Source organism: Nematostella vectensis, chromosome 2 (genome assembly GCF_932526225.1).
Source record: "Nematostella vectensis chromosome 2, jaNemVect1.1, whole genome shotgun sequence".
Classification (NCBI taxonomy): domain Eukaryota; kingdom Metazoa; phylum Cnidaria; class Anthozoa; order Actiniaria; family Edwardsiidae; genus Nematostella; species Nematostella vectensis.
Genome location: NC_064035.1, coordinates 5,151,190 through 5,164,734, shown reverse-complemented (window position 1 = coordinate 5,164,734; position 13,545 = coordinate 5,151,190). Strand labels below are relative to the sequence as shown.

The window sequence follows — 13,545 nt, the reverse complement described above, 5'->3', positions numbered from 1 at the left end:
GCAAGGTGAAAACACAGGAAAACCAAATACGCTAGACCCTACAGAAAGGCAAATTCCGGGGAATACGACGAAAAAATAAATAAAACGAAAAGTTGTTTCTGATATAAAGAAGTTTGTAAAATTTGCCTGAATATTACTGTCTTATTTTTGTTAATCCAACACCATTTCTTTGCCCAGAACCTACATTGTAAACAATAATCGCGACAAGGGAAACATAAGTACTTCATTAGTACATAAGCTTACTAATGAGCCCCTGTAGCGACTAAACATAACAAAGCTGTCTGTAAAAACATTTATTGATAGTATAACAAAGTTCCATAGCTTTTTTTTTTATAACAAAGTGCGTCGTTACAGCGTGGGAGACCCTCACGCCCGATGCCTGTTAAGGAAAATATGGACCCTAGAATCTGAAACGCTCCTAAGGAATTCGAGGAGAGTAGCTTACGAGAGGTTTAATCACAGTATTTTCTAAAATCTAAGAACACAAAAACATCAATGTAGCTTGTTTTTTTTTCTGGGCACAAGAGATATCATATGCACGTGCGCGACTGGACAAAGAAGTACAAAGGCTAAAGGCAGCAATGTAGACCTAGGTCGTAGTGTGCTGCACATGATGACGACATTACTACATTACTATAGCAACACACCTATTCCCAAGAGACACAAGCGTGAAAAAGACCCCGATATTTTTCAGTGTACATCTCAGCGAGCTGTGCGTGGCGTAACCGACTAAGACAGGGCTGGGATCCTGGTTATTGCCTCCCCATTAATGCGCGGGTACCTCAGGTTCCCTTGTGTTGTACAGTTCGCTAGATAGCGGTGCTGGGGCCGAAATCTCCAGCTTAGCCGTAAAGCTACATGCTGCCATACGGTGTTTCAGCGCATGTCTGGAAGTATGGTCTATTTTTTCTCATTTTACCGGATCTAGACGAGGTTCGATTCTCGCCATGTACTCGAAGTGTTTTTTTTTTTTCACCCTTCAGCAGTTACCATTCCATATTTCTTGCTCCCCTTGCTCACCCCTGTTCTCAGTTGTTCGGTCAAGTCCTAATCCTTGCTCACTCTTGTTCCATTATGCTCACCGCCATTGTCCGTTGTACGGTCAAGTCCGCATTGCTTAGCCCTGCTCATCCCCTTTCGGATATTTTAATTTGTATTTATCCAAAACAGATACAGGGCTGTAGCAGAGAGTGGGGCACTGGGTAGCCTGCGAACAGGCTCTCTTTGTGCTGAATCGGACTTTTAGCCTTTCGAGTGTTCCTCTTTGTGCTGAATCGGACTTTTAGCCTTTCGAGTGTTCCTCTTTGTGCTGAATCGGACTTTTAGCCTTGCGAGTGTTCCTCTTTGTGCTGAATCGGACTTTTAGCCTTGCGAGTGTTCCTCTTTGTGCTGAATCGGACTTTTAGCCTTGCGAGTGTTCAGGAGCCCTGTGGCAAGAATCCCCTCGCTATCGCGAGCGGATTTCCCGAGCGCCCGGACGTACAACAAACTGCCCAGCTTCGCACGTCGTAAAGCGTCCACAACAAACTGCCCACACAAACAAACTTTTCGCTCGGCCCACACACTAGCGCCTGTGTGCAGGCTAGGCACTGGGGGTAAATGCCCCCAATATTTAAAAAAAAATTATAAGGAAATGACCAGTAGGGCGTGGCTGTGCCCCCCAATATTTTCTTAATGTTTCTGTCTTGTGCCCCCCAATATTTCGAGGCCTGCTACGGCACAGAGATATAACGTTTACTACGACATTCAAGATTGATAACAAGACAAAGAAACCGTGAAGGCTCACGGTTTTAACTCATAAACAAACAAACAAATTAAAAAAACAAACACAAACTGGGGTCGTGTAGCAGCTCTCAAAAGATTTTACCTGATTGGATTAATACACCACAGACAAAACAATGGGAAACAAGACAATAGAACGGGAATACATTAGAACAATGAGGTAATCCAGCCAATCCTGTTAGACCTTAGGAGCGGGCTGCTACATTAATGACAACTAATCTAGCAACAAACTTTTAGAAGTTGATAGTGATGTTCGCGCTTTGGTAGGCAAAGCAATAAACCAATGTCGCCTTTCCCACACTTACAAACTCAAGCATAACACACCCACCTAGTTTCTCTAGGAGAGCAAGTCAAATAGGAACCAGTTAATGGAAGGCTGGGGGTGTGGTGGTCATTGGTGTACAGGTCACGTTTATAAAAAAAATATTTTTAATTCCCTGAATTCCACAAAACATCTAACGCCGATAAGCCAAACAGAGCAGACGTAAGATATCGAATATAGGATTCTAAAAAGGGGGGGGTTGGGGGGTTATTTTGTAGTATGTTCGCAGCTTGATCCAAGCGGCTCACATGATAACAAAACAATAAACACGAGGAATAAGATAAGGCACATGCGGTCATGAGCATTTCCGTTGTTGATAATTTATGCAAGGGCGACCTCAACGGCAGAAAACAAGAGAAAAATGAAACGTGAAATACACTCTAAATTGCACTCCGTCTGATATATTTCAGCCGTTTTCTTTCAAACTACAACGTGAAAACTCCAAGTTCCACGGTCTAGCAAAGACGGAAACGGGTGTGCTGAAACCAGATCATAGTTTGCTGTTAAAAAAAGATTGTCTATGTCTTGTCTATGGTTATTTGGGTCTAAAGAAACGGGTAACCTTAGAGTTGAGCGCTAAGCATGAAAGCATTTTTGGGTCAGGTTCTTTTAAGTTTCCTATTAACGTGCAGCGCGCCCTTGCCTGATTCCCATGACAGCTTTAAAGTTTGTGGAAACCGTCACTCTCGCATGTATCTGGCTAACTTTAAACTTTGTCTTGGTAGCCACGGTAGCGAGAGTCGCACTGGTACGTTCTGATGCTTTTCAAACTAAAATAATATATATATATATAATATACATTGCCATAAGTGATTTTAGAATACCTAGCCAAGTTAGGAATAAGATATTTGTATCATAGTGAGTTTGCGAGGCTAGCCAAACAGGTAGTTCTCAAATATTCTTCCATCGTAACAAGTCTAGCATGATAAATCGGGTTATAACATTGAAAAATATGTAAAAGTTTGATAACAACAATAAGTGTCTTAAAGGCTATCTTACAAGAGTGAAGTGAGATGGGGGAGGGTTGATAAATGGCTTAGCCATTTTTTTCTTAGATGTGAGTTTCCCATCATTCTGCAGGTTTATACTGCGGTAATTTCTACTCCACATGTCTGTAAGGTCTTGTCTTTAGTGTTTCTCTCATCCTCTCTTGCTCACGCGTTGTTGAAGATGACTGAACTGTTGAAATCCTAACCTAGGGGCTATCCTAGGGGGGCTACGCACGTTACTGGAGGACCAGACCAATCTGTGGAAAGAATGCCACCTCTTTGTCAAATAGATAAATAGATTAGGAAACCGCAAAACAAATGCTCTTTTTAAAATCATTTAAACAATAAAAAAAAAACCTTTCATACAACTAACCTATTATAGCGCTTTATGTGCCTATTTTAACACCTATAAAGCACTATACATTAACGAGGGGAATTTAGTGATTAAATTGATGATCATGATATTCCTACAGTAACATACATTATATATACCGTATTTTATGTATACTTTGAGTTAATTATGAGCTCTACCTGTTGGGGCTTCATATCTGGGCACTTCCAGTTGTACAGGTAATACTGCAGATTTCCATCGCCAATGCCAAACTTGAGCTTTTCCAAGAACTCTTTATTGTCCATTAAATCCAGAGCATTGAAAACATCAAAGTCATCCTGGAATACAAATTTTATTCTGAATTATAACTAAGTCAGTAGTCTATTCATAATACATAACATGTACCGGGCATTTTCCTGTTTGCTCTCTTTAAATGATTTATCTTAAAATACAGAAAAACTCTTTTTCAGGATATTAGAGAGGACCAGGTCTAAACTACTAAAATTCTTCAAGTAACCAACAAACGTCTGTTTGAAAGTGCTGATCATCGGAACGATTTTATCATTGTCTCAAGGCTTCAATCATTGTCCATTCTCTTGACATTTACTGTAAGATTTTTTATCAAAACTATTTAGTCAGATGAATAGGTTTTGACACATAAAGGGTTGTTAGGCTACCTTTTACAAGCGAGTACAATATAACAAATCAACACTTCCGATGAATTTTAGATCAAAGAATCAGTTCCTAGACTGTAAACAGGCTTATTTTGAGTGTTGGATGTGATCCAAGTGTCAAATGAGATCTGAGTGTCACATGATCTGTGTGTCATGTGATCTGAGTGTCATGTGATCTGAGTGTCATGTGATCTGAGTGTCATGTGATCCAAGTGTCAAATGAGATCTAAGTGTCATGTGATCTGTGTGTCATGTGATCTGTGTGTCATGTGATCTGAGTGTCATGTGATCCGAGTGTCATGTGATCCGAGTGTCATGTGATCTGGGTGTCATGTGATCTGAGTGTCATGTGATCTGAGTGTCACGTGATCTGAGTGTCACGTGATCTGAGTGTCACGTGATCTGTGTGTCACGTGATCTGGGTGTCATGTGATCTGGGTGTCATGTGATCTGGGTGTCATGTGATCTGAGTGTCATGTGATCCGAGTGTCATGTGATCCGAGTGTCATGTGATCCGAGTGTCATGTGATCCGAGTGTCATGTGATCCGAGTGTCATGTGATCCGAGTGTCATGTGATCCGAGTGTCATGTGATCCGAGTGTCATGTGATCCGAGTGTCATGTGACCCGAGTGTCATGTGATCTGAGTGTCATGTGATCTGGGTGTCATGTGATCTGAGTGTCATGTGATCTGAGTGTCATGTGATCCGAGTGTCATGTGATCCGAGTGTCATGTGACCTGGGTGTCATGTGATCTGAGTGTCATGTGAACCGAGTGTCACATGATTTGGGTGTCATGTGATCTGGGTGACATGTGATCCGAGTGTCATGTGATCTGAGTGTCATGTGATCAAAGTGTCATGTGATCCGAGTGTCATGTGATCTGAGTGTCATGTGATCTGGGTGTCATGTGATCTGAGTGTCATGTGATCCGAGTGTCATGTGATCTGAGTGTCATGTGATCTGGGTGTCATGTGATCCGAGTGTCATGTGATCCGAGTGTCATGTGATCCGAGTGTTATGTGATCTGAGTGTCATGTGATGTGGGTGTCATCGTGCTGGCAGACTCAGATGTGGACTTTGCTGTCGATATGAGCCACTTCGCTCTCTTCTTTAACCATGTGATCCGAGTGATCCGAGTGTCACATGATTTGGGTGTCATGTGATCTGGGTGACATGTGATCTGAGTGTCATGTGATCAAAGTGTCATGTGATCTGGGTGTCATGTGATCCGAGTGTCATGTGATCCGAGTGTCATGTGATCCGAGTGTCATGTGATCCGAGTGTCATGTGATCCGAGTGTCATGTGATCAGAGTGTCATGTGATCCGAGTGTCATGTGATCCGAGTGTCATGTGATCCGAGTGTCATGTGATCCGAGTGTCATGTGATCCGAGTGTCATGTGGTCTGAGTGTCATGTGGTCTGAGTGTCATGTGATCCCTGTGTCATGTGATCTGAGTGTCATGTGATCTGGGTGTCATGTGATCTGAGTGTCATGTGATCCGAGTGTCACATGATTTGGGTGTCATGTGATCTGGGTGACATGTGATCCGAGTGTCATGTGATCTGAGTGTCATGTGATCAAAGTGTCATGTGATCTGGGTGTCATGTGATCTGAGTGTCATGTGATTGCCTTACTTGTTTAGCAAGGATGAGGGCGTCTTGCATCAGCTGGATCAGGGGTGTGCTGGTGCTAATGTTGTAGAAGGAGTAAGCTGCTTTCAGCTGCTTGTGCACTGGGTGGTGCATGATAGTTGATGGAAGGGTATAGAAACTAATCATGTCTGTAACTTTTTTATTCTCGTCCTTAAAAAACAATAGCATGCTGTAAGTTATTCTGCTGTTGCATGTTCCTCTCCCATTGGCAATCAACGAGTTGGGTTTCCTATCAAACATTCGTTTTATCTTTTTGTATAATCCTACATCTGTGCACCCGAAAGCCCCTCAATCCTGGCTATGTCTCTGGAACCAGTAGATAGATGATACCACAACATCACCACTATAAACACTACTAATATGCATTCCTCTACCACATAATGAAATATTCATATTTTTTTATGTTACTGCATACCTGTACTACATAAGAATCAATTATTCCCTTCCTTGGTGTAAACCAATGCCGGAACTCTTCCTGTCAATAAAATATTATATATTTAGCAGCTGTTTTGTGCTATGTGAGAAGAATTAAACTCTACTTTACCTCTGTAAAATTCGGTGCAAGGGAAAACTTCTTCAGATACTAAAGAAAACAGATAAAAGAATTATTAGCTGGTTGTCCCTGCATTTATAACTGACATCAACTTGCCTCTTTCGTTATTGTGAATGCCTCCATCATGACATCCTCAGAAAGTTTCACAATGCCTTTCGTCTCAGGAGCCTGGTTTGCAAAGGAATATTAATTTTCTGTATGATACTTTCAGATATGATTTATAGAATATGATTCATAGAAATGAGCATGGCATTTTGTATGTGACATACATAACCTACTCCTCACCTCAGGGAGCCGATACAGCTTCACTGTCCGTTGCATCGTCATGTTACGACTCAGATGTGAAAACTTGACATCAATTAGTTTCTTTGGATTCAATGAGCGATGCCAGTACCTTTAAGAAAAGAACACAAGTACATTTAAGTAAATCCTTTGGAATCTAGTTTTAAAAGGAATAAAGAATTAACTAGTCTATGCTTCATTAAGAGATGACGACTGTAACAATAACTACAATAACTGAGAAATGACAGTCGATGGCTGCTTTATTGAGAAATGAATATACAGTATCAATCCCTGCTTACTGTACCTGCAACAGGCCACTGGCTTTGGCAGCACTACCCCAGCTGTGTACACCGCCTGGAAGATCCCCTCCTTGTTCACTCGTCTTGTAATCTCCCGAATCAATACAGGTGCAACACGTTTTGATCGCAACTTTTTGTGCACACACAGGAAATTAATCTCAACCATCATCTTTGGCCTACAATAGAAATGTGATCCCAAAAAACCATCAAAATTATTTCAATTAACAATTCATCTAATTTCAATTTACTATTCATCTTTTTATTGCAGACAGAAAACCTCACAACAAAATTATAAACAAACTGGTGCTTTCATTCAGTTAACAAGTTGTCCTAGAGCAGAGAACTACAAACTACAAATGCCTGTGGTACTGACAGGCCCATCTTTAACATGGAGCCCACTGCTGGCATGTCTCTGTAGGCAAGAAAGATGAAAGCATACTCATTATAAACATTGATATGAGCTGGGATAGCACTGATAAACCCAACCAGCTTGTTATTAGAAGCCACTCGGACACCACAGTGCCAGTCCATCTTCCAACCAGGAGGCTTGAGTGCCCTGAAAGGATGACAATCAGTATGAACAAGGGACAGCATAGGAAGAGGGTCAGCATAGATCAGGGGACTTAGAGGAAGATGGACAGGGTACCCCACTAACAGAGCTTTCATCCTGTTTGCTTCTATCAGTTCACTTATCCATGTCGCATCTCTGTTCTTTTACGTTATCGTTTGTTTGTGTCCACAGGAAAAGGCTCTGCTTACAGGAGCGGACATACAGTACAAAGGTCAGCATAAAACAGGGGACTCGAGCGAGAGCCAGGGGGAGGGGGCTGTTGACATAAGACAAAACTAAACAGGGGCCACAGATGGAAAGGACTAGGGGAGGGGGATAATTCAGTATAACACAGGGGACCCTGAGGGAGTGTGAATAAAACTGGGACAGCAGATAAAACAACTGAATAAGGTCTAAAACAAGAATTCATGGTATATACAGTATATACATATACATACTCACCATTGTAGAAATTCAGATGAGTAGTCAAACCTAAACATGTTGTCATCATCTTCTACATAATTCTCATTCAGCAATGTGTAAAGCTCCTTCAGCTTAAAAAGAAGCATGAAGTACAGCAGTCAAACAAAAGATCAGGAAAACACTTGCAAGGTACAGTGTCATCTGTATATCATATTATATAGGTTAATCTTTTTGTCACTTTCAAAAACAAAAAACAGACTTCAAAATAGCGGCCAGCTGCCGGCGACGGCTGGCTGCCAAGACAGCTGTTTTCTAGTCATTGCCGGCTCTTTTTTCTGTATTCCCCTCTCATATTTTGAGTATGCAGGCTTTTTCCTAAAAAAAATCCACAAAGTGCGTGTGCATACAGGAGCATATGGACTCAAGAATTTTCATGATTGATCTCTGTGACACTTAAAGCCGCATCGACTTAAGTTTACTTCTGGTTAATTGCAAGACAACCTCTAATGATTTTTAACAGAAAACTTGAAAAATATTTCAAAATTGTAAAAGCAGTATGTCTATTGGAAGTTTCGTTGAGGATGTGACTGATAATTTAGAGCAGATGGCCTGTTAAATATCATGGATTCTAATATATTCTTTTTTCTCTTATCCGTTTAGGTTTCCACCGGCCCTCCAGAAGTAAACTGGTGACAATGCAGCTTTAAGGAATTAAGAATAAAAAATGACTAAATATTTGGGAATGGTACTGCTTAGTTCTATCTAAATAATCACCCTGCCACCACCCCTCCCCCCCTATCCTTCTCCCTGGAAATGGTTGTTACCCAGTATACAAAATAATACCCCTTCCAATAAGTACTCTGCCTCCCCCCTTGACCCCACCCCTTAGGTACATATTGGAAGCCAACATACCACAGCTGGGTCTCCGATATCCATAGTGTTCCAGACAAAACCCTGAGGGAGACTGTAGGGCTCTGGTCGTATTTCCTCTACTGACTTGTTGTCTTCTATAGGGCCACTCTCTTTCACTTCATCGTCTTTAATAATAATCACAGAATCAGTGCTACTGTATTTTATGCTTTTATCTAGCTTCCAGATATAATACATGTAAATAAAACATGTGATAGGATCCCAGTAGGGTACTATAATCATTATCGAGAAACAATTAATAGTGATGCAGGGGACACATTTCATTCAGGGTGGATTGTACTGTAGCACAAAAAATTTAAAGCATTTCTTTTCTTTCAAACGAGGATTTGCAGCCCCTCTCTTAGATCTGCTGTTGTTGGACGACATCGAACAGTGACACTAAAAGTTTACACTGTCAGCTTTATTCAGTCACTAGCTGTAAAATCCATAACATCTTGAAAAAATGTACTGGGTAATTTCCTTTTTATAACTTGGATGTGTAATATCATGCTAGCTCATGAATGTGTTTTTTAGCTATTTTTCTTTTGAAACTTATCCATCCATCAAAGCATGCCATTGGCTAGTTCACAATGTCATTTCTTGATCTGTCAAGGCATGTCATTGGATGGCTCATCAAGATCTCTGATCGGTTACATTGTAATCCATAAAAAAAATCGGGAAAAGAAAGAACCTTTTTTACAGGTTTTTTCCTTGAATATAAATCTTGTATTATAAACATAAATAGTAAAGTATGAGAGGAATTGGATTCTGTTGTTGTTTGAGTGAAATGCAGGCTTTAAGAGCTGAACATCGGGTACTTCTAAACAAACTTGGTAATGTACATAACACTGCTATTTAAACCCAACTCGCACCCTGACAAAGTGACAATTAATTGCGACTGGGGACTCACCAATTTTAGGGACAGGTTGAGTATCCCAGAATTGATATGTTTTCTTCTTCGCTTCCTCTGTGGTCTTTGCCGGTTTACCCTCGTTGAGCCTAAGCACCTCGAAGTACCTCTGTAGGTTTTTTAACTGCTGAGGGCTTGGCTGTTGGCTTCCATCCTCGTTGTGGTCATGGTGGCCTCCGCATGCTGAATGGTCATGGTGGTCGTCTTCACACCCCTCTTTCTTGTTTTTCTTCTTCTTTTTTTTCTTCTTGGAGCCAGATGATGCTACAGGTTGAGCGACTGCCTCAGCTGACCTCGGAAGTTCTCCATTCCTGCTGGTAGTCTGGGGAGCTTTCGGGGCACTGCTTTCTCTGATTTCGCAAGAGGAACGTTCAGTTTCTTCGCTCGGCGTGTCCGCCATCTTGCACGGAAACCTTTCACCAGAGTCCAGCTTTCTCGCGGCCAAATGGAACAGCTGTTTATGGAGGAGAGGGTCGGTAGATAGCTAGCTTTCTTATACAGCTTCCTTTGTGTCATTTTGGTATACTAAGAAAGTTTATTTTTGTTTTGTTTTGCACTTACCCATAAACCAAATGATTTCAAGTAAAATAAAGTTTTATGTACTTAGAGTGTTCAGGTTCCCTGTGTATTTGTTTTCAAGGAAGACTAGTGACTAATTTGACGTCACAGGTGGACTCTCCGCATTAGCAACCATCTTAGCAACCGATTAGAGTTGAGAACTTCGTGGTTCGATTCGAACTGTTTGCTCGCCAAAATGGCTAGTATTATCGCTAGAAAGAACCAAGAGAAGCTCGCCGAGTCAATATTCAGGAAAACGCATTGTAAGCTCAGTGTTTTCGAGTCTTTTTTAATGAAATATTGTTTGGTCTTTTCCAGTGAGGCGTTCTCGAACGTTGTTGTTATTGATTTCGTTTGTGTTGCAGTCAGCAAAGCAGAAGTTATCAATTTATTGTCTCTCTTCTCTGAATGTGCTAATCAAAAAGAGAAGATGGATAGGAATAAATTTCGAGACATTCTGCATAACAAGTTTGGTATGACTGATGACATTCTAATGGACAGAGGTATATTAATTATTACTTGCAGAGAAACTAAATCTTCAAATGACCCACTACTGTACATTAGAGAGACCTAAGCAATAACTTCAAACTGTTTCCTTCAAAACTGATTTGTTTATGGTTGAGCAATTTTATTATACCTTTTTATAGAGGTGTTCCTTGTGGTGTGATTATTATCTAGATACACAGGCACATGTATATATTCAATTGGGTGCCCTTCACTGGGAGCCAAAACAGTGCTCAACTTAACAGGAGCACAGTACAATCACTTAATTAAGACTCAGTGCATTCGATGCAGCTTAATGCAGCTCTGTTTTGTATACCTACTTCGTAGATCCAGTCCTCAGTCAAACTAAGATACAGATATGACATATATACAGTTGACCGGTTATGACAAGAAAAGGCTGGAGTTGGGTACCTCATAAAATTCTCCAAGGAACATACCCCTGGACCTCCTTATATATAAGACATATCCAACCAGAAAATCTAGCCCCAAAGGTTGTCTTAAGCCCTACCATTTTTGGCCAGCTCCACTTGCCCTGTTTTATTTAGAAGCATGCACTCCTACAATGATAAATTCTTTGCATTTAGAGACCCCTTGAGACAATAAAGAGGTGTCAAAATGCATGGAAGATGGGTGTGGGGCTGAGACTTGGGAGCTTTAGTCTCCAAATATTATTTATCTTTGCTCCACAACTAATGTGTGTTGTTTAGGTCTTTGGTACTGGGTTACTGCCCAGTCACACAAAACAATTTGGGGACATTATGAGAACAATGTTGCTGAAATTGATTGTGTTTTTTCATCAGTGTTCAAGGCATTTGATACCAATAATGACAGTAGTATTGATATGGATGAATGGATTCTTGGACTGTCTGTATTCCTAAGAGGAACTGTGGAGGAACAGACAAAATGTAAGTTTTAATCACTATGAACATGACTATTTCAGACTAATAGCCAGGATTTTGAATGTGAGGGAGTAGGTTGTTAACTCATTTAGTGGGCCATTCCTTGCCCCTCCCTTATTAGCTCTCTCTTGGGTTTGCTTTTTTTATATTTGATCCCCCGGAGTTTGTACATCAAAACAGCTAAAACAGGCTAATTAAAATCACTTCTTTGTACAAATCATTTCTTTGTACTTCAGCAATTCAATATATACTTTGGTGGAACAAAAAGTATTACCTGCTGACAAAAATAGCTTTTTTTGTTAATGCTTTTTTATGCTTATGTTTTTACACTAAGTCTATGTTTCTTTTTTTTCAGTTTGTTTTGATGTTTATGATCTCAATAGTGATGCCTTCATCTCCAAAGAAGAAATAATGCACCTACTTAAAAATGCAATTATAAAGGTGGGTGAAACGTACTTGGATTCTTCAGCTTCACAGTACATACAGTAATGCCCAAACTCCCTTATTTCTCACAAAACTATAATAACATTGAAATGCCATCCCATGTGGGGTACTACACAGTTATTACAAGCATGACAAATATGGACCAACTTATTTGGGGGATTTAGTCTGTCATAACAGATTTTTTTGTGTGAAAAACTTTGTTTTATGTATAGAATACTGTACATCATTCATATGTTTAGGGGTTCAACATTTCATCCAATGCTAGAAGACTTTATATAAACATGAATCAGAAGATTTCCTTATTGAGAAAACATTTCTATCCATACCACAATGTGCTATCTGGAAGCCATGTGTTGTGAATTTTGTACTTGTAAAAGTGTTAAATAGTCACTGTATTCAGGATGGTATGGAATTCAGGGGGTAAGTTACTATCTGATAATTTTGTACATATGAAATTTTGGGTATGTACCACATCATAATTTTAGCTGAGTTACATACTGTATTTAATTGACCCCTCACATGATTCACAGTACCTGAATAGTACCTGAATTCTAAATCACCTGCTTCATACAAATCCTTCATTTGATAGCAACCCACTGAAGAGGACCCAGATGAAGGAATCAGGGAGCTTTGTGATATTGTACTCAAACTCATGGTGAGTGATAATAGAATTATAAGAAATAAATCAGAGACTGTTATATTATATACTCAAGTCCTGTGGGGAGTTGAAATAAATCATATAACCATCTATTTGATGCAATTTTTACTATTCTATGAACTCTTGGCAACTGATAAGCTACCTTCTACCTTATATATCACACTAATAATCAAATTCTGATTGATTGGAGCTAGAAGGCAGATTAGCCAATAATTTGCTGAATAGTCAATAAATCTTACCTATAGAATGAAAACCATGTTAGCCAATATTGCAATAAAACATCAACAAAATTGCGATTTTTAAATATTATTCAATCTTGGCTAGGATGAAGACCACGATGGCAGACTATCCTGGGGAGACTTTCAGAAAACAGTGGTCAGGGAACCTTTGTTGCTGGAAGCTTTTGGAAGTTGTTTACCAGGCTTGAAGGTGATTATCCATAGGATAGAGTGTACAGGGGGATTACATTCTCATTCCAAATGAGAGGGATTGATGAGGCGTCCATGAATAATCCCTTACCTATTTGTTTGGTAATCACCTATCCTTCCTTTTGTAGTGTGTGGAAAACTTCTCATCTGAATTCAAGGAGAAGTCGACCGCTGGTGGTCCTAGCGTGTACAAACCACAGAACAAGACTGTCAAGACTTAGAAAAATTGCATTACAGTATTACACACATTCCTGTATTCCTAAAAAAAAGTAGGAATTATTTGTAAATAGCAAAATGCTTCTTTTTGTAAAATATTGTTTAATTCGCCTATATATTATCAGTACAAATAGAACGGTAACCCTTGCCATTCTTCT

At 40.0% G+C, this 13,545-nt stretch overlaps 2 protein-coding genes across 3 annotated transcripts; one reads left to right on the top strand and one right to left on the bottom strand.

Annotated features, from left to right (window-relative positions):
- Positions 1 to 2,478: 2,478 nt before the first annotated feature.
- LOC5505662 (glycylpeptide N-tetradecanoyltransferase 2) lies at positions 2,479 to 10,139 on the bottom strand. 2 transcript variants are annotated; one of them, XM_032374015.2, is made up of 12 exons: positions 9,681 to 10,139; positions 8,774 to 8,898; positions 7,901 to 7,992; positions 7,328 to 7,444; positions 6,894 to 7,064; positions 6,593 to 6,701; positions 6,404 to 6,475; positions 6,299 to 6,337; positions 6,170 to 6,229; positions 5,737 to 5,904; positions 3,625 to 3,762; positions 2,479 to 3,350 (listed from the first exon to the last, which is right to left on the bottom strand). In XM_032374015.2, the coding sequence occupies exons 1-12, from the start codon at positions 10,078 to 10,080 to the stop codon at positions 3,330 to 3,332; spliced, it is 1,512 nt and encodes a 503-aa protein (XP_032229906.1). In that variant the 5' UTR covers positions 10,081 to 10,139; the 3' UTR covers positions 2,479 to 3,329. The 2 variants fall into 2 exon arrangements, with proteins under 2 accessions (XP_032229906.1, XP_048579569.1); XM_048723612.1 differs by lacking the exon at positions 5,737 to 5,904.
- Positions 10,140 to 10,341: 202 nt separating this feature from the next.
- On the top strand, positions 10,342 to 13,534 carry LOC5505663 (calaxin). Its single transcript, XM_001626383.3, has 7 exons — positions 10,342 to 10,501; positions 10,604 to 10,741; positions 11,543 to 11,647; positions 11,997 to 12,082; positions 12,675 to 12,740; positions 13,068 to 13,172; positions 13,300 to 13,534. The coding sequence occupies exons 1-7, from the start codon at positions 10,435 to 10,437 to the stop codon at positions 13,390 to 13,392; spliced, it is 660 nt and encodes a 219-aa protein (XP_001626433.1). The 5' UTR covers positions 10,342 to 10,434; the 3' UTR covers positions 13,393 to 13,534.
- The last annotated feature ends 11 nt before the right edge of the window (positions 13,535 to 13,545 follow it).